The sequence below is a fragment of the Mastigoproctus giganteus genome, chromosome 9 (genome assembly GCF_048544385.1).
Source record: "Mastigoproctus giganteus isolate SK-2022 chromosome 9, ASM4854438v1, whole genome shotgun sequence".
Lineage (NCBI taxonomy): Eukaryota > Metazoa > Arthropoda > Arachnida > Uropygi > Thelyphonidae > Mastigoproctus > Mastigoproctus giganteus.
In genome coordinates this window covers 139,398,889-139,424,887 of record NC_143583.1, presented here as the reverse complement: position 1 = coordinate 139,424,887, position 25,999 = coordinate 139,398,889, and the positions used below count along the sequence as shown (strand labels likewise).

The 25,999-nt window shown below is 37.4% G+C and overlaps 1 protein-coding gene across 1 annotated transcript in view; it reads left to right on the top strand.

Annotated features, from left to right (window-relative positions):
* Positions 1 to 25,999, top strand: part of Arf4 (ADP-ribosylation factor 2) — a 155,245-nt gene that overhangs the window by 114,127 nt on the left and 15,119 nt on the right. The window contains exons 4-5 of the mRNA XM_090381565.1: positions 3,259 to 3,330; positions 18,397 to 18,522. Coding sequence (XP_090237691.1) covers positions 3,259 to 3,330; positions 18,397 to 18,522 — 198 coding nt within the window. The remainder of the gene's footprint in view (positions 1 to 3,258; positions 3,331 to 18,396; positions 18,523 to 25,999) is intronic.

Sequence of the window (25,999 nt, the reverse complement as noted above, 5' to 3'; positions counted from 1 at the left end):
ACTAATGAGACTGCATTTAGATTTTGTTCTAGTCTGTAAGCTGCATCTGGAAATGGGGGAGGGTAACAATTTCTGTAGAGGGTTGAAGGAAGGATGACCAGATTGGTGAGGAGTGCTAATCATCATTCCTACAATAAACTGTTTAGGAAATGTGGACAGAAATTTTTCATTAGTGCATCTTTGTTTGTGAGGGTGGTGTAAGAGAGAGACTTTATTGAGGTATATAAAGCCCTAAAGGAATGATAAAAATGAATCAGGGGATATAATTTTGCCAGGTGAGACCAAGAACCAGGGAAGGAGGAACATATAATCTTTGAGAGATTACAAAGGACAGGATTTTGTGATATTTATCATGCAATTAACCATTCAAATACTTCATTGAAAGTTGAAGAGTGCAAATCACCACAACCAATTAGTTTATATATAAAAAAATAAATAAATATATACAAATAGTAAACCTTTGCTAATCCGGTTAATCTGGATAAAAATATATGGAAAATTTTGTTCACAGTTGAGTATGGTACTTTGAAAGACATGAGATTTAGGAAGGCAGATGAGTCATTCTGGCTGTCGATGTCCTCATATGTGGACTGTTTAATTGTTTTTCTGATAGCCATGCCTTTAATGATATCAGATGTGTCCGCAAAATCTAATAGCTTCCCTTTATTTTTTACGATGTTGCATGTGGTTTGGTCATCAACATTATAATGGTTCATTAAAGATTTAACAGATGCACCATTTTCAAACTTTTGAATAATTTCAAGTGTTTGTCCAATTCAAATCACAACTCTTTTGCGTTTACCCATCATTTTTTGCGATTTCTAATAAAATAAATTTTAATACAAATACTGACATAATGAAACAAAATTTGTCTTTTTGCAGTGCAATGGAACACACCAATCCATGCAACAAACTAAACATTTGTTCCCTTTCCATTGGGGTTTTTTGAGCAGTGGGTGTGAAGACAGCAGGGGTTGTACATAGGTACATTGATCTCCTAATCGTGACTTAATGCCGCTTCTTGTTGCTTATTTGCAACTTGCAAAACATCTGTTTATACCTATTCTATTTATTACTTGAATTTTATGGTTTCTGGTGGTTTTTTTTTTTTTTTTTACTTTGTAGTCTTGAAGTGTCCTGGTGAATCGAGAGTCTGCTGTACAACTTCTGAGGCTTCTATTGATGGATAAATTTATTGCTGGATAAATATATTTTAGTTTTTAAATAAAGCTTCTACAGTGATAGTTTTTTATTTATTTTAATCAGCACTACCTATATCATTAAATTTTCCATTTCTGTTCTAGGTTTTTTTTTTTATTATTATTTTTTTCTTTCCTTTTTTTCTTTTGCTTCACTAACCCTGATTATCTCGTAATCCAGTTCACCCCCCCCCCCCCAATTAATCCAGATTAGCGAGAGTTTACTGTATATGTAATTGCTGCTATTTTTGCAAATGGTATTTTATTTATCTGCGAATTATTTTCCTCCCTCCTCTTCCGATAACGACACTGTGTTTTGTATATCTGACTTGTGGCAGCTTATTTTGGGGAGTAATATCAGTTGCAAAATAAAGAATTTTTTTTTTTTTTTTTTTTTTAAGGACAAAATTGTACAGTAAACCCCCGCCCGCTATTCACGGGGGTTACGTTCCTGAGAAATGCCGCGAATACTGAAAACGCGAATACTGAGTTATGGCTCCCATAGTAATAAAGGGGTTCCGTTCCAAAGTATGAAATATATAAGTAAAACTAATCTAAAATTTTGTCTGTGTTTGTATTATATGTACCTTCATAATATGACTATGTACATAGTGAAATGCAAGCATATGGCATCGAAATGAAAATAAGAAACAATTTAATATTAAATGTAATATTTAATAGAAATTTCAAACCCAGCACCTTTTCTAGCAAAAAACTTATCCCACCAGTGCTCTCACCAGTTTCGCTAGTGTTGATAAAGGAGTTTTGCCTTTTCACGAATGATGAGTGAACTTAACGGAATTTTATTTTGAGTTCAGTCTTGTATCCACAGATTTAAAGCTTTTTCCATTTTTTCTAATTTAACATCACGAGTTACAGAGCAAATTTTTGAAGCAATTTGCGCATTTTCATGGACACTACGGCGGATTTTTTCTTAAGATTTTTCGATTGATCGTACCGTTGACTCAGTGATTTTATAATGTTTTACCACTGAAGAGACACTTTCACCATTAGAAATTTTGTCTAATAACTCAATTTTATTCGCTAATGTCATCACCTTCTTTGATCTTTTCACATTTCCCTTGTTATTCGTAGCCACATTTTTCTACGGGTTAGAAAGAACTTGTCCACAATAAAGTCACTTTCTTCCGTTAACACACTCGAAAAAGTCTGTTTTACACTGCAAAACAGTAGATTTATCACTTTTGTAAGCCTATCAATTTATAAATTGATAAATGTATTCAATTTATAAGCATATAAACTAAAAGCAAATGACGAAACCTTCCATGACAAGCGCATAACACATACTGAACAACTATTAGTGAGAAACATCCATGCTCGCGATTTTGTCACCCCTCTTCCCCCACTCACTAAGTGCTGATTTGACCGGGAAAGATAATTTTAGCCACGCCCATGTTTTTTTATGGCGGAAAATGTTCATGGCGCTTTAAAATTCATATTTTTTTAGGTTTCATTTTATATTAAATCAGCGACCGCGAATATGTGAAACTGCGAATAGCGGGGGTTTACTGTACAGTATGGAAATCTTACATGATAATTTCTGCCAATTGTGTGACAACCATGAAGATTGGTTATGATAACAATTTGAGCTTGACTAATCTGCAGGACTTCATAGGCCTTTATGAAGGAAGAACCTGTTCTTTGTAGTAAGTTTTTTAACAACCTGGTAGTTACATGTAAATAAAGTTTTCACCTACTCACAGGTGTTTCTACAACTGATGATAATTTAGTGGGAAGGTTGGGGGTGGGTGATGTATCCACAGTTAATGATAATTAACACAGCAAAATATCCCAGAATTGTTTCTTGTAATAGGGGAGGAGGAAGAAACAATTTGTTAAAGGAAACTAAAAAAAAAGGGCTAGTTTTGAAAGCACATTAATGTGAAATATGGTTGTGAACTAGTATTTATACGCTATATTATTTTAAATCACCATTTAAAAAAAAAAAAAAGTTGATTTTGGTGGTTTTTGTTTTTATTGATCATTTTAATTGGATGTATTAGCAAACTAATTCTGCAGTGTACATTTACTTCTACAGGGATTGATATTTGTTGTTGATAGTAATGACAGAGAAAGAATTCCTGAAGCACAGGATGAACTTCAAAAAATGGTAAGTGCTTTTATTTACGTATGTCTTTTGATACCCTTAAGTAAACGTTTATGATTAAATGCAAATAAAATACAGTGAAACTTCCCTTTAACGGACAGCCATGGGGAATGAAAATCTGTCCGTTAGAGAGAAGTGTCTGCTAACAAGAAGTCTGAGGAAGAAAAAAAAAGAAAGAAAGAAAGAAATATCGTTAAACGTTTAATGTAAAATTAAATTAAAATATATACAGATTTTGAACAATATTTTTGTAAATAATATACAATTACATACACAAGAGATAAAGAAAAATCGTTAAACGTTTAATGTAAAATTAAATTAAATTATATACAGATTTTGCACAATATTTTTGTAAATAATATACATACAATTGTGCTATGCATATTATGACTTTATCTTAAGATAAATACATACAGTAATCACTTATTTTCTTTTGCACCTTCTTCCGGCTGATAATTTTGTTTTCAACATTTGTTTGGAGTGAAGAAACCATCGAAAGTCTTTCAGTATCTTCTTCAGCGGGGAAAAACATTTTTAAACGATTGATTTGTATGAGCGCTTCTTCTATTTTCATCGGTGGTTCGTCGTTAATATGTTCTTCGACAGAATGACCTCCTTCCATTTCTTCATCCTCATGAGGAACTTCTTGAAAAATATCGATGATAATGTAATTGATATCTAGAGCACCATCTTCTGTAGTAAGGTTAGAGTCTATATCTTTGTAGCCAGGGTCACTTGTAGCTGAAGTATTGTACATTATCAATAGATGTTGAAGTTCTTGTTCTTCTTGGTGCTCCACATTGCTGTTCACAACTTCAATTTTTGCATTTGAGAAGCCAGACTTTACAAAACAGTTCACGACAGTTTGTTTTCTAATTGCGTTTACTGAAGAGGAAATCCATTGAATCGCATCTAGGATGCTGATTTTCTTTGCAAGGTCACTCGCACATGTTACATCGTTCATGTTTGCAATAAGATGTCTTAAAACACGTTTTCTGTAGTGAAGTTTAAAATTTTTTATTATCCCTTTATCCAAGGGCTGACGCTCTGCAGATGCGTTTGGTGGCAGAAAAACAATTTGAATGTTGGACAATTCAATGTGCGGGTGAGATGCAGCATTATCCATGAAAAGAATAATTTTTCTGTTTTGACGAATCATGTTTTGGTTAAAGTGACTTATCCATTCGCTCATGATATCTCGTGTCATCCATGCTTTTTTATTAGACTTCCAGTCAACATTCAAAAGATTCAACTTTATGCCCTTGAAACAACGAGGATTTTGTGGTTTTCCTATAACAAGAGGTTGTTCAAAGTCTCCCAGCATATTTGTACACAATAGTACAGTCAAAGCGTTCCTTAGAAATTTTTCCGCCCTGGCACTTTTCGTTTTTTAGACTTATTGTTTTTTCAGGAAGAGCTTTAAAAAACAACCCTGTTTCGTTACAGTTGTAGATATCCTTAGCTTCAAAATCACGACATAACTCTTCCAATTTGACGGTCCACTCTGTTACAACCCCAGTATCAACAGATCCACCTTCACCACTTACGGTTTTCCAAGAAATTTTATGCCGAGTTTTGAACTTGTCTAGCCATCCCACAGAAGCTTTGAACTCATTTACTCCCATAGATTTCGCAACCTCCAAAGCCTTTTCCCTAATAATAGGCCCATTAATGGGAATTTTTTTAGCACATGCGCGACAAAACCACTCATACATAACATTGTCAATTTGAAGTCCAACAGTTTTCGGGAATGATTTTTGAACGTGATCATTTCCGTGTTGCCAAAATTGTTTGAGCAATTCATTTTTTTTCTTTAGCATGTCGCTTACCTGCTGTTGTTATTTGATTTTTAGGAGCATTAGCAACTAAGGCCATATTGCTCCGGGGATATGCAGTGGTCATTCCCTGACCTTTCCGCATCCTCTGTATTTGGTGGCTCACGGGCTCGAACCCCGGTCTAATCAAGAAGCACGTGCTACGCACTGCTGCTCCTGCCCACCTGGCTATGGAGGCACCCGCTTACCTGCGTCTTCCCGATTTTGAATTTTGCAGCGAGATTGCGAACACTATTTTTTTTTTTTCTGCCGATCATATGCATTAATGAGTTCGACTTTATCTTTTAAAGTTAAATGTTTACGAGAAGACATTGTGCACTTCACACGACACTGAACAAAACTGAAAACTGAAGCTCAAAAGACGAAAGGCCGACCAAATTCATCCCGCCCCCTGCACACACACCAAATTCATCAGAAGTTTTACACGTGCCTTAAAAATTCTTGAAAAAGGCTTTAGAACCGCGACGTAAACCTTGATAAAATTCAGAGAATCGGAAATAGAAAATAGATTGAGGCAATATGTGGAAGAAAGGGTCGTGAGCTCTCCCACAGTCCGTTATGGGGAGATCAAATTAAGTGCTAATCTAAACGAAACAGTGCAGATTGCCTGTCCACGTCCGCTAGACAAAAGCTGAAAACACGTTAAAACCAATGGAGGTGAGTTGGGGAATTTGAAAATGTCCGTTAGGAGAAGTTTCACTGTATTAAGTTCTTTTCTGGTATTTCTTATTACCAAGTGATTATTATAAACTTTTTCTGTTAATTATAAGGGGGGAAAAAACCTTTCTTATGCAAACTGGAAGTCTTAATTCTTGCAAGTAATATTAAATTTTTTTTTTCAATATGCATATACAAATCTATTCACAGTGAAACATCTCTTAAAGTGGACACCATTGGAGTTACAGTACTATAGAGAGTGCCATCAGGGATGCAAGTATTGAAGAGATTATTCAATGTATCACTCTGTTTGATTAGGATGCAGCCCTCTAGCATTTACAAAAAAACTGTATACTTGTGGATATGGAACTTGAGGTTGTTAACTGGGCTTTTAGATTATAGTGGAAACATATTGCTTATCAGTTGACACAACTATGCATGGTCTGTATGTGTATGCTATAATAGTATGAATTTTGACCAGCAGATCTTTCCTTAACATGGGGTGGTCAGTAAGTATTTATCCTCACCTAGAAATATGAGTTAGTGATTTTATATTATATATATGCACTACTAACTCTCATAAGTTAATGTGTATTTATTTGTTTTTCTAGATTCATTGAAAATTAGGGCCATGAATAGAGTGAGGGATGGTATGCTAGAGAAGGTGGAGATCAAATCTGTTATAAAATTTCTTCATTTGCCAGGCAAAATGAAGCAAAACAAATCCCCGAGGAGGTGAAAGCCCTGTATGGGGAGGATTGCCCATTACATCAGATGGAAAAATTGGAAAAGACAGTTTTGACTTGAGTTATGTGAAGCAGTGTACACGATGATCCAAGGGACGGAAGACTCATCTCAGCCACATACCTTGCCATTATGGCTAAAGTGGAACAGCTAGTCCTTGAAGATTATAAACTTTATAGTGAATGAACTAACATTAGCCTGGGTGTTTATATCGTAATGCCTGAAAATGTTTAAGGGGACAGCTTGATGGGTTCCAAAAGATTGTTCACATCTTCCTGAAAGCTCCAGAAGAGTGTTCTGCATAATTATCGAAGCTTTATGGAGAGAATGTTGATGATTTTTAGACCAAATTGTAATGATGGACAAATGTTGGGTACATCATTATGATCCAGAAAAAAAACAGATGAGTAAACTGTGGAAATATTTATCTTCACCCCCCCCCCCCTAAAAAAAAAAAGGTTATAGTTCAACTATCTGCCAACAAGGCCAGTCTTCTCTGGGACTAAAGTTTTCATCTTTAGAGATTACCTCCGAAAAGGCAGTGACATCATCATTGGGGAGGACCACAAACCTCCTGGGAAAGTTGAAGAGATGTAGGAAGCTATCCAAAGCTATCTGCTTCTCCTGGCTGTTAAATTTCTGTTTGAAAGTCAAAAGGTTGCAGTTATATTTGTATATATAACTGGATGAGATGAAAACTGATGCACCAGCGCAGTTTTCTTGAATGCAGTTTCCTCAAAAAAAAAAAAAAGTGCAATTAAACCAGTAAAACTGCATAGTCCAAAAGGGAACCCAAAAAAATACAAAGTTTAGTATCTTTACTACTCATTAGCATTCATTATTAAATTGTCTTTTGTAAAACATTTGTCATCTCTAGCGAAACTATATATTGAATTATTCTGAAATCTCCTCATAATCTACTACTGGTTTGTCACTGTAAGCAACCAAACTGAGCAACAGCAATCAAGTATTTTGAAACAACATGTAACAAGAGTATCGTAAGTCACACATTAACTAATTTCTTTACTGTATAATTAAAGCAGCAATTTTACCTGCACACTTTGATGCATACATATCAGAAATGCCACATACTCATACTTTAACATTGTTTTTTGCTAAAAGTAAAACATAGTCAATTTACCTTTCTAAATATGGAAATAACTTGACCAAAGGCAAACTTTTAAATTAACGTATTCCAGTTATGATGGCAGGAAAAAAGCATTTTCAAGTTTCTTCACTTTCGCTATCGCTGGTGACAAAAACATTATTGTTTTGTTTGGTGCTCAGCAGCTCTTCTGGTGTTGCATTGTTATGGTAGATCATTGTTCCTATATTTTTTTTTTAAATAACTCTTCTATAAATATAATTCTTACACAGATAATTATTTGCAATGTAGAGAGTAGTGTCAAATTATGCAAGAAAACAAGCTTATACAGCATTAGCCAACACTTCCCACTCTAACAGTTTCACTAGTTTTTCATTGAACATTTTACCTTTGTGAAATGTTCATTGAAATATCAGTGATTTCACATGAGTTGTTGTAGTAGCTTTTAATGGAGACCTTTCCAACATTCAATAACATTTTAAATTTATAGGGCAGCAACCAGTGCAGGGAACAGTTAGAAGCATTTATACAGGATCCAGACAAATGACTGCACCCTTAAATCCTTCAGCATAAAGATCTAAGTATTTATACAGCCGAATCTCATTAATACAAAGGTCAAGGGACCTCAATTTTCACGTTTTGTAATAACGAGGTTCCCCAAAAGTGTCAGAATTTTACTTTTTCTTTTTTGGCATATATTATATATCTAAGAATAATAATAACATCAAAAATAAATGAATTGAAAATAAAATAATAAAAATGAAAAATAATAGAAACAAAAGCCTTGTCTAACAGGACAGTAATAGGAATAACACTTTTTAAAGATTTATTTTTATTTGTAAGAGCGAGAGAAGAAATTAATGGAAATGAAAATATTGTACAGTATACATTGATTTATATACAATATTTTGGTATCACAGTAAAAAGAATTAATATTAATGTAAAAGGAGACATACAAACCATTAACTTTTTGATAAATTAATCTAATTTAAAGAAAGAATCCAATGTTTTTTGTGCTGTTTTTGTTCTATATGCATTTTTAATTTTTTTTTTATGTAAACCCCAAACACGAGAGGTATTAGAACCTATAGTACTTAGTACCATGCTTGGGTTGGAGTCTGAATTGTAGAAGCCAATTCAGAAGAACAGTGCCCATGGAAGTATCTGTAGAAGAGGCATGCAGCAGAAACAGTACATCTATGAGACAGAGAGTGCAGAGACTCTGTTAGAGATGAATCATTAATTAACCTAACTGCCCTCTCTGAATGGAATCAAGAAGCCTGAGAGAGGTTTTGGGGGCACCACCCCAGATGTGGGAAAAATATTCCATAGCAGGGTGGATTTGCGATTTATACAGAGTGAGCAGCTGTTTGGAAGAAAAGTAACGCCGAGAGCGAAAGAGAAAACCAAGTTTTTTAGATGCAGAGGAAGCAGTATTTGTGATGTTCTTGTGCCGAGAGAGAGAGAGAGAGAGAGAGATTAGAAGTCAGGGTAATCCCAAAAAGAGATATATAATCTTGCCTAGAAATCGGAGTGCCACTAAAGATAAGCATAGGAACAGAAGAATCCTTTTTTGCGAGATATAAGACAAGACTGAGTTTTAGAAGGGTTGAAATCAACTAAGCACTCTTTGTCCCACTGGAGAATTACCTGAAGATCGGCATTTAAGGAATTTGGTAGCAGATTTTTGAGAAGTTGAAGCTGATTGAGCAGGACAAGATTTCTCAAAATGGAAAGTGGAATGCAATGTGCTATCACTGGCAAAACTATGGATAGGATTTCCAGTCAATGGAAGAAGATCATTAATATACAAGAGGAAAAGAATGGGGGAAATAACTGAACCTTGAGGGACACCGGCATTAGTGGAGAAGTTAGAAGACAGAGAGCCATCTACCATCACCCTCAGTGAGCGATCAGAGAGAAAACTGGATAAACAATTACTAAAAACAGTTGGCAAACCATAAGATGGAAGCTTGACTTTATGCCAAACACGATCGAAAGCCTTTGAGATGTCAAGAGCAACTACTTGTGTTTCACTGAACCTTTCCATTGAATTAGTCCATAAATGGGTAACATAAGCCAGAATATCACCAGTGGATCGACACTGACGGAATCCATACTGGCGATCGTTGATCAGACGGAAGGTTTCTAGGTAGTTTAAGAGTTGGTTAATTGATTTCTCCATTACTTTAGAAAGAGTAGAAGTAATTGCAATGGGACGGACTTGTCACCCTTTTTAGGAACTGGCTGGATATGAGCAAATTTCCAAGCAGAAGGAAAAACACCTTTGGAATAAGAAAGTGAAAAAAGGCGGCAAAGAATAGGAGTAAGTTCAGGAGCACAGATTTTGAGAACAAGTGGAGAAATACCATCTGGACCTGGAGCTTTCTTAGCATCAAGATTCATCAAAATCCTTCTGACATCCTTTTGACGGAAGACCACAGGAGGCATTGAATGGAGTGTGTGTGTGTTGGGAATGGTGGGAGGTGTTTTACCAAGATCATTAATACATGAGCTGGAAGAAAAAATGGGATGCTAGCAGGTCAGCTTTATCCTTGGCTGAAGTGACAACAGAACCATCTGGTTTGGACAGCGGCGGGAGCAGAGATGGGCAAAAGTTGCGGCCAATAGCTTTGGCAAAAGACCAGAATGCTCGGCTACCATTAGGGCAAGAAGCAAGTTTTCTACTCTTAGCCAGTTCAAACTCTAGTTTGGACTGATTAATAACTGCTTTACAATTGTTGCGAGCTTTGGTGTAGGCAGAAAATGAAACTGGAGAATTAGAAACAAGCCCATTACGATGTGCAACATTCTTCTCTTGAACAGCCGTAGCACATTTATTGGAAAACCAAGGTTTAGATAAAGGACGAGATTTTAAAGAGGAGTGTAGGATAAAGGATTCCATTCCTGCAAGAATAATTTCACTGACACTATCTGATCAAACGTTGACATCAGAAGTTTTGAAACGGTAATCTGACCAAATAAAAGAAGAAGAGAAGTCTTGCAGGTCATCCCATTTTGCATTCTTGTAATGCCAAACAGCACAAGGTTGGGAATGGAATAGCCATGAGATAAAGGTTCTATTGGAGAAGAGACAATTGGCAAGTTGTTATCTGAAGTGCCTAAAGGACCTCTCACTTCAACCGTGTACTTAAAAGGGTTGTTTGTGAGAAAAAGATCAAACGTATTGGCTGTATGATTAGGATTGTCCGGCAAATGTTTCAGCATCTCGACCAGCTGGAGTTGTGAACATTAAAATCACCAAGGAAAATTACCTCACTGTTAGGAAAGTTGGACTGCAGAAAGTCAAGTTGCAAAAAGAGGAAGTCAAAGAGCTCCAAGTGATTAGTGGAGTTTAGAGAACGGTAGAGACAACAGATGAATTTGACAGAATGAGGTAGAGAGATTTTAAGCCAGAGAAGATCAAAGAGAGGAGATTCCAAATTGCCAACTCTCTGACAGGGAATATCAGAAAGGACATATGCACAAGTACCACCTTTGAGGCGAAAGGAATCATACAGCGAATAATTCGGGTATCTGAGATGAGCAGTAGTTGAATCAACTGATAACTGAGATTCTGTCAGAAAAAGTACATGGGGTTTGGTAGACTGCAAGTGGAAATGGACATCGTTCCGATTATAATTGAGACCACGTATATTTGTGAAATGAATTAGGAAGTGTTTGGGAGGTTTAGATCTTTTCGCAGATAAGCTTGCTCTACTAGTTTGACAATTCATGGTGTATTCAATAGTAAGAAAAAGTGGGTGGGACATGCTGTATGAAGTAATGAAATTTTTGGATATGGCGTACACATGGTAAGAATATACCCAGATCCTTGACATAACTTGGCCTCGAGTATGCTCCCCACATACACACTACTTGGACTCCCTCCAGTCCCTATCTGGCAGAGTAGAGGTAGCAAGATTATACACTAGCTGATCCGGAAGCCTACTAGAGAGTTTCCAATAGGTTCGGTCCCGTGTACTAACTAGCGGCCAGCCTGCGAACACCATTTTAGAGCTGTGCCCTCGAAATGTAAGGAATATTGGATCTCGCCAGGATGGTCGTCATAACCTCAAAAGTCATCAATCATACTGCATGATGGAAGAGATAGGGAAGGATTGACCGGAAATTAGCTCTAGAGACTAAACATGGGTTCCACTACTTCAAGCCTCCAATACTACTCAATAATGCCTGTGCTCCAAACTACAGCACAGACATTATCAAATGCAATTGTTGTTTCTTTATCAATATTACTGCTGGCCAATGCATTTTGGGAATCGTGTTGTGTGTGTGTGTGCACCCGCGCGCTTCACTTTCGCTGGTAGCAAAAACATTGTCGTTTTGTTTGATGCTCAGCAGCTCTTCTGGTGTTGCATTGTTATGGTAGAAACTCATCATGTACCTCTACAAGCCCACCAGCTCTTCATATTCTCCAACAAAATCCATATGCTCCTTCAAATTCCTCCACGTTACTATCATATTCGTCTGCTTGACCATATTTTTCAATGAAATTCTCACCAAGCCACTCTTTCTACAGTAGTTGATTATTACACTTGATGCGATACTTGTCCCAAGCAATAACAAGGTTATGGATAGCATCCAAGACATTTCATTCAAGCTGCAAATTGTTCCCTCCTATGTTGCAGATCAAGTACCTTCTCAGGCAGGCTCTATATGGTCCTCTTGTGGTTATAAATAATTCCTTAAACCTGTACTTGCATAAAACTGGTAATGGAAGGTAAAAACAACAGCCGTATATTTGTCGACTTAAGTGTCTTAGCAGAATGTGCTGTACAACGATCTTGAATCATCAAAATGTGCCTTTTTTCTGAAGCCATTCTGTTCACTTTTGATAACTAAAGCTGAAAAATTTTGATCTTAAGCCAAGCACTTCTATTGCCCACATAATCACAGGAAAATTGGGAAATTGTGGGAGCGAAGTTAAAAAATATGTAATTAATGATATTGAAATTTCGCAAGATTATTTAATGAAAAAACTTTCGGACCAGTAAGGCTCGTGGAGTTGATGGAATATACCCTATAATCTTAAGAGAGGCGGCAAGCGAGTGCATTGAACCATTGAGGCTAATTATGCGAACATCACTAGACTCTGGAGAGATTCCCTTGGATTGGAAAAGTGCAAATGTATCTCCCATACATAAGGGTGGCTCTCAAAGTGAAGTTGGAAATTATCGACCTGTCAGTCTGACTTCAGTAGTAGGGAAAATCATGGAGGCAATGATCAAGGGTGGAATTCAGGATCATTTGGATCGAATTGAAATTCTCAAGGATACTCAGCATGGTTTTGTAAAGGGAAAATCATGTTTAACAAATCTGGTTCGCTATTTCGAAAGGGTCACTCACGAGCTGGATTTAGAGAATAATTTCGACATTGTTTATTTAGATTTCAGCAAAGCTTTTGACTCAGTCCCACATGAGCGGTTGCTTTATAAGCTGGAACAGGTTGGAATCACTGAGAAAATCCTTAGATGGATAGAAGGATGGCTTCAGGGCAGGAGGCAGAGGGTTGTGATAAATGGCTATTCCTCAGATTGAGTTGATGTAAGAAGTGGGGTTCCCCAAGGATCAGTATTAGGACCACTGTTGTTTTTGATTTTCATAAACGACATTGACGAAGGGATAGAGGGCGTGATGTCTAAATTTGCAGATGTTAAAATTGGTAGAGTAGTTAATGATCACTGTCAAGCTGAGCTTCTTCAGAGAGAGAGAGAGAGAGAGAGGCATGGAAAGGTTAGACCTAGATAGACTTCAGGAATGGTCAGAAAAATGGCAGCTGTGCTTTTATCCAACAAAGTGTAAGGTATTACACCTGAGAAACAGTAATCCCAAAAAAAACTTATTCACTTGGTGGAGTTCAACTAAACCCAGTACTGGAGGAAAGGGACTTGGGTGTTACGATACGGTCAGATGTGAAATTCTCTGAGCATTGTAAACCGGTTGCAAGGAAGGCCCATGGTGTCCTATCGATGATCTATCGAACTTTTGCAAGTAGAGATAGGGACGTGATAATCCCATTATGTAAGGTTTATGTTATACCACACTTGGAATACTGTGTTCATGTATGGAGACCGCACCTGAAGAAAGACATCGAGCTTCTTGAAAGGGTGCAAAGAAGGGTAACTCGCCTGGTGAGATCGGCTAAAGGGTGTCCTTATGAAGAAAGACTTCGAATATGTGGGTTGCAGAGTTTGGAAACTAGACACCTTAGAGGAGATTTGATTGAGGTGTTTAAGGCTCTGAGAGGCATCAGTAAAATGAATGAGGACAAAATTTTCAAGATTATAAATGCTAGAACTAGGGGACATAATTTCAAGTTACGGGGGGGGGGGGAATGTTTAGATTGGACTGCAGGAAGTTTTATTTTAGCCAGCGAGTTATAAATTACTGGAATAAGTTGCCTTCATGGGTGGTAGAGGCCGACAGTTTGGGGAAATTCAAAGGTCATCTGGATAGTACTTTCGGGTAAGGGAAGCGCATAGGATGATATGATAGGTTTAATTTCCTTTTTATTTATATATTTTTTAATTTTTTTTTTATTTATTAGTTATTATTATTTAGTTATTTATTTTATTTATTTATTTATTTTTTGTTTTTATCATTGTTTTGTTCGGATTTTTTTTTTTTTTTTTGGCTGGTGCAGCATAAGCCATAGGCTTTCTTGCACCATGCGGCTGTTACTAATACTAATTTCTTTAAAACATCTTGGCTTGGAAAACTTACCAGTCACAAGTTTTGTATTGCCATCTGAATTGCAGCAAAACAGAACAGTGAGTCTTTGTTTACTTAATTTTCCACCATGACAAGACTCTCCTCAAACAGTAAATGTTTTGTTTGGCAGCAAATCATAAAATAAACCTGTCTCATCAAGATTAAAAATATCCTTTGCCTCATATTTTTCAAGAGTGGGCCATACAGAACACAACCAGTCTGTTGTCTTTAAATCTTTGTAACCAGCCACTGCTGCATTTGAAGTCACTAATTCCATGAGATAATTTGCCTTTTCTTGCAAAATCAGACCTGATATTGGCAAAATAGATGCACGGATTTGTTGGTACCACTCGAAACCTTTTGTTTCAAGCTATTCATGTTTTGAATCAGGAATTCGTTTCCTGCTTTTTTATCGCTGCTCCAGTATCGCACACTTCTTCAAGGTTTTTCAGTATTGTAGTATTCTTTTGCAATGTACATTTTGCTTTGTTCCATCCTATCAGTAATTTTCAGTTTAATTTAGGCTTAATTCCATGTGTTTACGCTTTGTCGCCATAACACTGCTAGATAAGATTTAATATAAACAAACTTTAAATTAATTTAAAGACATAAGTTCCAAAAAAGACATATGAGCTCAGATAAAATGGCAGAAAAAAATAGATTATACTGTAGCAAAAGACTTTGAAGTGGTGTAACAATTGCAACTGACCTTTTCCCTGTGGAAAGTGAGGGAGCGTGTGTAAACAACTTAGAAATTGTTAATTTAACATCTCAGCTTTCACAATGATGTTTTTCAGAGGCCACTTTAAGTTGTATTACCATAAACTGATTTTTTTTACACAAAAGTAAATTCTAACAAGTCAGTGCTGCACTATCCTTGAAGAACCATGGAACCGCATGGCCAGAGATGATAATTGGACAACTGTGCCGACATTTATACTAAATGTACAAAAAAAACTATTTAATTCTCACAAGGTGAAAATGAACATATAGTGGCAGACAAAAAAACTGCATCACCTTTAATTCTGACTTGGTGCATTATGGCCTTAGTTGCCAATGCGCCATTAAACACTAAACAAACCAACAAATCACCTTTAAAAAAGTAACATTTGTAGTGAAACGTATAAGATATTGTTTGATTAGAGTCATTTTGTTTGTCCCAAAGCAAAGGTATTGCATCAGCCTTTTCTATAAATACGGTTTTGGAAGGGTATACACGCCCATTAGTATCCTGTTTTGCGGTGGTGTAAGCATGGCTCCATATGTTCAGTTGACACCGAGAGAAAAAAGTGTAGATGTTGCTCTGTCCCAGGAAGAGCTTTCTATGCATGCTATTGCTGATAAAATAGGCTGCCACCAGTCAACAGTATTCCGGGTGCTGAAATTAAAGCGTAAAACCAGTGATGTGAAGAGACGACCTGGATCAGGCTGTAAGAGAGTGGCTATGCTCAAAATCGATATTTGAAATGGCTATGCCTTCACAATCACCATGCTAGTGCTCCTGATCTAAAACTGGACTTTGAGATGGCCTCTTTGGTATTGAAACAAGTGCACGAACTATCCAAAGACTTTTGAAATGTGGTCTGCATGCCTATCGGCCCAAGAGGCCGTTGTTGACCCAACAAATGAGGAAGAAGCGACTTGCTTGGGCTAAAACGCATGTTTCATGGACAGAAGAGCAATGGGACACCATCACATTTACTGACGAGTCGAAATTCAACTTGCATGGCTCAGATGGGAAGCAATATATCAGAAGACGAAAATCGGTGGCATACCATCCTGACTGCATAATACCGACTGTAAAGTTCTCTGCCGGTCAGATGGTCTGGAGATGTATAGCAAGCAAAGGGGTGAGGTGAATTAAGTTTATTAGCGGAACGTTGAATGCAGAAACCTACACTACTATCTTGGAGGAGTGCCTGAAAACCATTATTTGCAAACATCACGCAGATGTCCAAAACTGCATTTTTCAGTAGGACTCAGCACCTTGCCACACAGCAAAATTGGTAAGTTTTATGCTATTTAGATTTAATGATGAGTTTGTCTTCTTGTCTCACAAGGCTTAAAACATACTTACACCAGTGTTTTCCCTCGTTTTTCTCCCCTAAGATGCAGTTATACCTCAGAAATGTTGTTGTTGTTGTTATTTGGTTTTTAGGAGCATTAGCAACTAAGGCCATATTGCTCCGGGGATATGCGGTGGTCATTCCCTGACCTTTCCGCAAACTCCGTATTTGGTGGTGACAGGCTCGAACCCCGGTCTAATCAAGAAGCGTGTGCTACGCACTGCTGCTCCTTCCCACCTGGCTACGGAGGCGCCACCTCAGAAATGGTGGCATTACAGTGTTGGACTGGCCCAGCAGCAGCAGTCTAGATTTGAACCCTATTGAAAATTGCTGGTAGATAATATCGTCTAAAATTGCTCAAAAGAAGCCAGCAAGATTCAGCTGCAGGACAGCATTGTAAGGGTGTGGTACAGGGGGTCCCCAGTATCCGAGTACCCACAGTTACAAGGATTTGAAAATTAAGGAATTAAAGCTTTTTCCTGTGAGAAAATTTCCCAGGAAAGCAATGTAAGAGTGTGGTACCACGAAATTAAGTTATTGAATTGAGCCTTTCCAATCAAGCTTTAAGTTAGTTAATTAGCTTGAAAAAAAAAATAGTGTAAATTAATAAGGGCTTACTTCATCAAATCGGTTATAAGATATATCCTTTATAGGCAATGGTTTGAATACATCATTTTAGATTAAAATATTTATTGAATATCTTAATCCAAAAATACTAATACAATACTGAATTATTTATCTCTGTATGAATTCAGTATAAATTGACTATATTCCGAGACTGCTAAATCTTGTAATTGTGTTTTGGGAAAATCTGTGGAGAGAGAGAGAGAGAGAGAGAGAGAGAGAGAGAGAGAGACTATTCAACAAAAATTATTGGAATTTGGTTCACTTCTTTAAAAGGTCTTAAAGCCATAACATATCAAGAAATAACTGTAGAGGGAAAACATGGATAACTGTGGTTAGTGAACTTGCCTATTAGTTTCTGAGAAACTATAAACTGGGAAAGCTGTGTTGCATTTATAGATACACCAACATGTCCAAGAAAACTCCCCCCCCTACAAGTAAGTAGTTTAATCTTTTTTCAAACTTAAATAAACATAGTCATCCATACACAAATATATGGATGTACTTAAAAGGGTTAATGATACCAAGACAATCCATTATTCTTCCTACTAGGAATTTTCATTTTGCTGATGGATGAATGTGTGCATGTATGTATACATTCAGATGAAAATAAAATATAAATTACAATGGATGTCACTTATTGTGATCACTTCAGGACTTAGCTAAAATGATAACAATAACCAAAGAAACAAGACGGCATCTGCATCAGCATTGTTTATTGATGCAGAGCAGAAATGTGTACATAAAAAGGTGAAAAGGACAGAAAGAAAACATTAAAACCAAGCAATATAGAATACTGTAATTTGACTGTTTTCAAACTTAAAACTTTCCACTCTTTGAGAAAGTCATCAATTAAAAAGAACCCCATAATATTTCTGGAAATCATACAAACTATTAAAAACAAAAATATTAAAATAAAGAATTAGAAAAGGGTTAATGGTCTGTTCTAGAAGTCACAATGATAGGGCTACAGATACTGTACTTTCTTTCATGGAGTAAAGACTGACAATTATACAAACTTTACAAAGACCAGCCACACAACATGTCTGAGTTTGCAAGCAAATCAGGATGTTATATTATTGTTTCCACTGCATATATGTAGACTGTGGTAAGCAAAAAGCGATAACATGAACCAAAGCACTGATTAAAATAAAGGCAATTTTTTCCTATGTATTAGTATATGTATGCTTAGGACTTCATAAAAGCAATAACATTACATGAGTGATAACATTACCTGTGATCACAATAAGTAGTGTGCACACAATTTTTTAAAATTCTTTCACCTGTCATCCTCTTTTCTTCCCAGTTAAATGAAGATGAACTTAGGGATGCTGTATTACTGGTGTTTGCCAATAAGCAGGATTTACCAAATGCTATGAATGCTGGTGAACTAACAGATAAACTAGGCCTGAATCAACTCAGGAACAGAAGAGTAAGTTTTCTCAAGGGATACATTATTATTTATTGTTCTGTAATTGTGTTGTAGAAATAAGCATTTTACTGTTTAATTTTGTGAACTTCTATCACCACACACAATAGTGCAGTGTTTATGGCTGCTGTTCAAAACGTGCATTTGAATTTGAATCCCACAAAGATTGGAGATTTTTTTTTTGTGCCATGAGGGGATACACAGCCCCTTGGAAACTCCTGGATTTTCATCCAGCAATAAAGGACAAACTGACCACGAAATTGGCTGTTTACAGAAATGCATTGATTTCTTCATAACCATAAGTTCTTTGACACAAATACACAACAATTATATTGTGCTGATAGAGGTTCATAATTTTGTCTAACAACTGTTTTCTTGGAAAGTTGCCAGTTCCATATAATTAAATTTTATATTTTATTTTTTTAAAATATATTTTGTTTATTAATCCAGTACTTATTTTTCTAGAAGTCTGCACATTATTACACACACATGCACACATTCAGTCGTCACTGAATTATGACCATGATGAACTATTCACATAGCTTACAGTATAGAAAGCCAAACAGCTTCATATGCTAAAATGAAGCATAATCACAAAATAAAACAGTAAAGTCTTGGTAATTTAGATTTGGTCGTGCAAGTCACTGTGATAAAGTCGTGGTTATGGGAAGTAGTAAAGATATCACAGTTTCAAAAGGGTGCAGTTGTGGTCATGCATTGGGTGCTTTCATATTGGAAGTGGTATGTCTAGTTCATTGCTCACAGCTTGCCATGGTCAAGGTGTACAAAGAATGGTGTTGAATGGGTCAAACCACTTTCTGCTGACAGAACTATAAAGGATTATACAAGGTGGATATTCGTGGTGAATGAAGGGTGCAGTGTGTTGTGCAGGCTCAATAGCAGGTTACTGTATAAAAGTTGATATTAGCATTAGTAGAGACATATGATGCAAGAAAGCAAGCTTATATAGCATCAGCCAAAAAAAAAAATAATAATAATAAAAAAAACCTTTCCCATTTCGCCCATCCGTTCACTCCAAATGTTTGTCTAGTTCTGCCTTGAACTTATTTAAGTTGCTGACCTCCACTACAACAGATGGAAGTTTGTTTCAACTATTAATCACCCTCTGTCTAAAGGCGAATTTCCGCACATCTATTTTGCGATTGTCTTTCCTCAATTTGAATTTATGCCCACTCAGGTTGAGTAATCTGAGCAAGAGGAAGAACTCCATTAGATTGGGCTTGCTCAATCCTTCAAGGCCTTAACTGAGTTCACACTAATAAACACTGCTGCATGGAGCTCTCAAGGTCAAGAAACAGATGACCGAATACACCTAAATTAGAAACCTTGCAGGTGCAAGGTGTTCTGATTGAGTCTAGGCTGAATTCTAGTCTCCAGATGCTGCAATTTGCAGAACTTAAGCCTTTCTTGGTAACACCAACCCTTTGTTCCCCTCACCAATCTCGTTGCCCTTCTCTGTACTCATTCCAACAGCTCTGCATCATTTCCTAAAATGAGGCCTCCAGACCTATATACAGTTATTGTTGTTATTTGGTTTTTAGGAGCATTAGCAACTAAGGCCATATTGCTCCGAGATATGCAGTGGTCATTCCCTGACCTTTCCACATCCTCCGTATTTGGTGGTGACCGGGCTCGAACCCCGATCTAATCAAGAAGCGTGTGCTACGCACTGTTGCTCCTTCCCACCTGGCTACGGAGGTGCCGTCTATATACAGTACTCAAGATGTGGCCTGACCATTGCCTTATACAGGGGACAATCACCCCCTTATCCTTGCTAGCATAGCAATACAATATAGAGAATGTAAGGACAGTATCCCAAATAATGATGCATTGAACACACTGATCATCAACAACACGAATGCTGTGATGTCAACAACCTGCTAGTTGGATATTGAAGGACTGGAAACAAGTGTGCAGGTAAAATGGGTCCAAATACCTGGTGTAATACAGCAATGTGATGCAAGCAACATGAGTCCATGGACCCATTGTACATGCACGATGGAGACCACTATCTAGGCAGGTGGCAGTGAGGCACTTTTTGTTTGTAAGAACTAGGATCCTTGATGCTATGATAAAGTCATAGCATCAAGGTATGACTAGGGGTCCTAATTTCACTGGTGAGGTGTACGAGCAGCTCTTAGGAGATCATAAGCACCCTGTCATTTTGCATTTTTTCCTGGACAGAAATTGGACCTTCCAAGATGATAATGTGACATGTGATCAGGCCTGCATTGTGCATGATTGGTTCCAGGAACACAGTGAATATATCATCTGTCTTCATTGGTCTCCAACATCTTCAGACATCTGGTGAGTCAATGCCTAGGCAAATAATAGCTGCTATCTGTGTGAATGGTGGTCCAGCACAGTATTAAGTAGGTAGTCATAATTCAGTGATCACTCCGTATACACACACACTCACATTTCAATATATATCGTAATGGGTAGGCCCACCTTTTGCCTGGATAAGGGCAGTTGCACAGCAAGGCATTGAGTCCACTAGTTCACAAAAACAGAATTATAGACAGTGGTACTTGCTACAATGCTGTCCATAATTCCATCGCATTTGTGGGTGGAGGATCCAAAGCTCAAATGACCTTTCTACAGCATCCCAAAGATGCTCCACAGGGTTCATGTTCAGTGAACGGGGAAGCCATTCCATGGTGGTAAAATCTGCGGAATGCTCTTTGAACCACATTCTAGTCACCACCGCTCTGTGGGGGGAGGTGCATTGTCCTGCTGAAAGAGTCCATTGCCATATGTGTGTGGGGGGGGGACATCCCTTCATGATGTCCATGAAGGGATGGACATGTAACCTGGACCATTCAGAGATGTATCTAGACGTACCAGAGGGCCCAACAGGTGCCAGTTGAACACATCCCAGCCCATTACTGAACATCCACCTGTCTGAACAGTTCCTTGTTGACATGATGGGCGCATAGCTTTGTGTGGTTTCCGCCAGATACATGCCCTCTTGTCCGTTTGAAATAGTGAAAACGGGACTTGTTGGACCAGGAGATCTGTCTCCAATCATCCAAGGTCCAGTGCCGATGTTCTTTCTCCCAGTTGAGGCGTAGAGTGCTGTGTTGTGGTGTTAACAATGGGACTTCTGGTGGGTCAGCAGCTCCCATTACCTATTGCGGCTAATGATTGCCTGATGGTTTTGGTGAACATGTTTCTGGCACCTCCCTCGTTGAAGTCAGCGGAGATTTGTGCTACTGTCGCTCTCTGGTTGGCTGAAACAATATGCGACAGCCACATTTATCCACCACCTTTTACTGTCCACAGTTGGTTGTTATTCCGGAAATGATGTATTCCCGATACAACTCTTGATACTGTTGAACGGGGATAGTGCAATTTCTGTACCACTCCCGTGATAGAGTGACTCATGTGTCAGGCACCCACTATCATCCCTCTTTCGAAGTCAGTTAACTCACGTCATTTATCCATACTGACATCGAATTACCGTCTACATTAATGCAGTGTACCTATATACCTGCCAAGTGGTGGGTTTGTCCACTAGCGGGGGGGGGGGGTGACAGCATTGTGTTGCCCAGGAACCAGGTATCCCATGAATTCTGCCCTTGTACATACTATGTGTATATAATATGTTACAGTATACAAGGAACAGTCAAGTTGCTTTATCCTTAATATTGATATAAATAGCTTCAAGTTCTTCTTGAAATATGTATTATGCTCTTGCATGGGTCTGATGCACATACACAAAATTAGAAGTTGCTCATGATATTATTTTTTTGTTGCAGGCAAGCAACTGATTGAACTATTTCTTTAAGAAATGGATAAAAATGAGGTTAGAGCTGTTATCAAATATTTTGGGAAAAATAACTGGAATCCAAGTGATATTCACAAAGACCTGGTGGATACACTCAGTGACTCTGTCCATAATATAATACAGTAAACCCCTGCTATTCGCGGTATCTGTATTTGCGTATTTGCAGTCGCTGATTTAATATAAAATGAAACCTAAAAAAATTGAATTTTAAATCACCGTGAACATTTTCCGCCAAAAAAAAAACATGGGCGTGGCTAAAATTATCTTTCCTGGTCAAAACAGCGCTCAGTGGGTGGCGGGAGAGGGGTGACAAAGTCGCGAGCGTGGATGTTTCTCGCTAATCCTTGTTCAGTATGCTCTTGTCATGGAAGAATTCATGGTTTACTTTTAATTTATATGCTTATAAATTGAATAAATTTATCAATTTATATATCAATTTATAAATTGATATATGCTTACAAAAGCGAAAAATATACCGTTTTGCAGTGTGTTAGTGAAAACAGACTTTTTCAAGTGTGTTTACGGAAGAAAGTGCCGTTATTGCGGACAAATTCTTTTCTAACCCCTACAAAAATATCGCTACGAATAACAAGGGAATTGTGAAAAGATCAAAGAAGGTGATGACATTAGCGAATAAAATTCAGTTATTAGACAAAATTTCTAATGGTGAAAGTGTCTCCTCAGTGGCAAAACATTATAAAATGAATGAGTCAACGGTACAATCAATCAAGAAATTGGAAGAAAAATCCACCGTAGTGTCCGTGAAAATGTGCCAATTGCTTAAAAAATTTGCTCTGTAACTCGTGATGTTAAATTAGAAAAAATGGAAAAGGCTTTAAATCTGTGGATAGAAGACCGAACTCAAAATAAAATTCCGTTAAGTTCACTCATCATTCGTGAAAAGGTAAAACTCCTTTATCAACACTTTAGCGAAATTGGTGATAGCACTGGCGGGATAAGTTTTTTAGCTAGCAAAGGTTGCTGGTTTGAAATTTCTAATAAATATTACATTTAATATTAAATTTATTTTCATTTCGATGCCTTATGCTTGCATTTCACTATGTACATAGTCATATTATGAAGGTATATATAATTCATACATAGACAAAATTTTAGACTAGTTTTTCTTACATATTTCATACTTTGGAACAGAACCCCTTTTTTACTATGGGAGCCATAACTCAGTATTCATGTTTTTGGTATTCGCGGCATTTCTCAGGAACGTAACCCTGTTTACTGTAGAATTAAAATGTAGCGCTTTTTAAAAAACTGCCACCACTCCAGGAAATGTCAACAGAATCCACAATATTGTTCTGCAGGACTGTTGGTCACTATTTGATATGTTGCTGACATTAGTGGGTTGTTATATGATAGAGTACAGGCCATATTGACTGTTACTGTGGGCATGAAAAAATGTGCAGCAAGGTGGGTGCCTAGAATGCAGACATCTCACCAGAAGTGCATGCAGGCCTTGGAAAGTCAGAATTTTTTCTCTTTATCTGCCATGCCAACCCAGAAGACTTTTATGACATATTTAACTATGGATCAGCCATGGCTCCATCACTTTGACCCTGAGTCAAAACAACAAAGCATCGAATGGAAACATCGGTTGACACCCAGATTTTCAGAATGGTGGGCAGTTGGAACATCCAAAATATCTGCAGAAATGTCTACCTGTTATATACATTCTTTGTAAATAGAATTCTGTGCTGTCTATTTTTGCCGAAGGCAGTTCTGTGAATCAGGGCCTTATAGCAGCAACTGTGTGTGTGTGTGTGTGTGCTACATTTGATGAACTGACTATAGGTCATCAAACATACCACACTGTGATTTGACTGTAGTTGAACATAATTGCTGCAAGGATATTAAATTAGATATTAGAGCCTACCCTTGTGAATGAATCTGGTTGCACCAGAAGAAGGATGTATGTGTGCTGGCCCCACAGGAGGCAGTTATTATTGGAGACTACAGTGGGAAACCGGTTCCTCCGTAGCCCACACTTCTTGATTAGACTGAGGTTCAAGCCAGTGACCACCAAATACGGAGGATGCAGAAAGGTCAGGGAATGACCACCGCATATCTCCGGAGCAATATGGCCTTAGTTGCTAATGCACCAAATAATAACAACAGTGGGAAACAGGGAACCTTTTATTCAATAAGGACAGATAGAATAGGACCAAGGTGTGTTTGCCATAGGAAAACAAAAGCTGATGATGTTGTAGAACAGTTATATTTGAGGGTACAAAAAGTAATATTGTTGTACGTGTTGGTGCTAATGATATTAAGATTATGCTATCTGAGGATTTACTTAACAGAATGCTGAGAAAAAGCTTTGAGTTAGGGTTAAATTTGAGTGTGGAATTTTGCTCTGACATGATAGGAGGGAGTACATAATGAGAACTTTCCCAATAATTCAACCCTGAAGTGATGGAAAGATTGTGAAAGGCTCTTGAGGTAGAAAAAATGGTCTCTCTAAAATCAGTCTTTTCTATTAATACTTATTAACAGGAGAGACTGTTTTTACAGGGATGGGATACACTTAAATAGAAAGGGTGCAAGAATATCTGCCAATGGCAGTGTTAGGTGGATCAGAAAACTGCTGGTTTGGGGGTAAGTAAATAAATATGATCAGAAAACTGCTGGTTTGGGGGTAAGTAAATAAATATTAGTACTAGCCACATATTGCAATACCAACATTAATTATATTGTCCAAGGTTGTTTTGTCTTACTTGTTTAGAAGAATGTTTGGAACATTGAGACTTCGTAATTCTTCTAAACAAAGAAGTTTGTTTAGAAGAATTATGAGAAATACTCTCAATAGCCAGCAACTGCTTGAATTTCACTTTACTTTTCCATCACATTTGTCCTATTAATCAATGTATCACCAGTGGATTGACTGATGGAATCCATATTGATCCGATTGAAGATTTGCAGATAGTTTGAGTTGGCACTTTACGCTTTACCAAGTAATGGAGAAATCCATTACTTGGTAAAACTTAGAGGTAATTAGATTGGGTGATAATTTGGGAGGAATTTCTCACCCTTTTTTTTCTAGGAACTGGCTGCAAGATTTCCAAGCATATTGGGAAGCATCAGTGGAATCAAAAAGTGTATAAAGGTAGTACAGAACAAGATGACAAGTTTTGAGAGTATGTGGAGAAATTCCATCTGGACCTGTCTTCCTTGACATGAAGGTTGTTCAGAATTCTTCCTAGATCCTTTTGTTGAAAGACCATTGAAAGCATTGGGTGGAGTGTATTGGGTATGTTAGGTGGTGGTTTGCTATGATTGTCGATGCTCGTGAGTTGACTTTATCTTTAGCTGAGGATACAACAGAACCATTAGGTCGTAATAGTTGGGGTATCGAAGGACAGAAGTTGCAGCTGATAACTTTGACAAGAGACCAGAATACAGCATTTAATGCTGTCTGAAGAGGAAGGAAGTTTATACTCTTGGCATATCCTAAATTGAGTTTGGATTGATTAATAACTTTTACAATTGTCATAAACTTTAGGTTAGGCAAGAAAATGAAGTTGGAGATTTGGATTCAAACCAACTACAATATGCTGTATTCTTATTTGGAACAGCCTGAGCATATTTATTAGTACACCAGGGTTGAGATAAGGGACGAGATTGTAGAATGGGTTTTGGAATAAAGGATTTCATCCC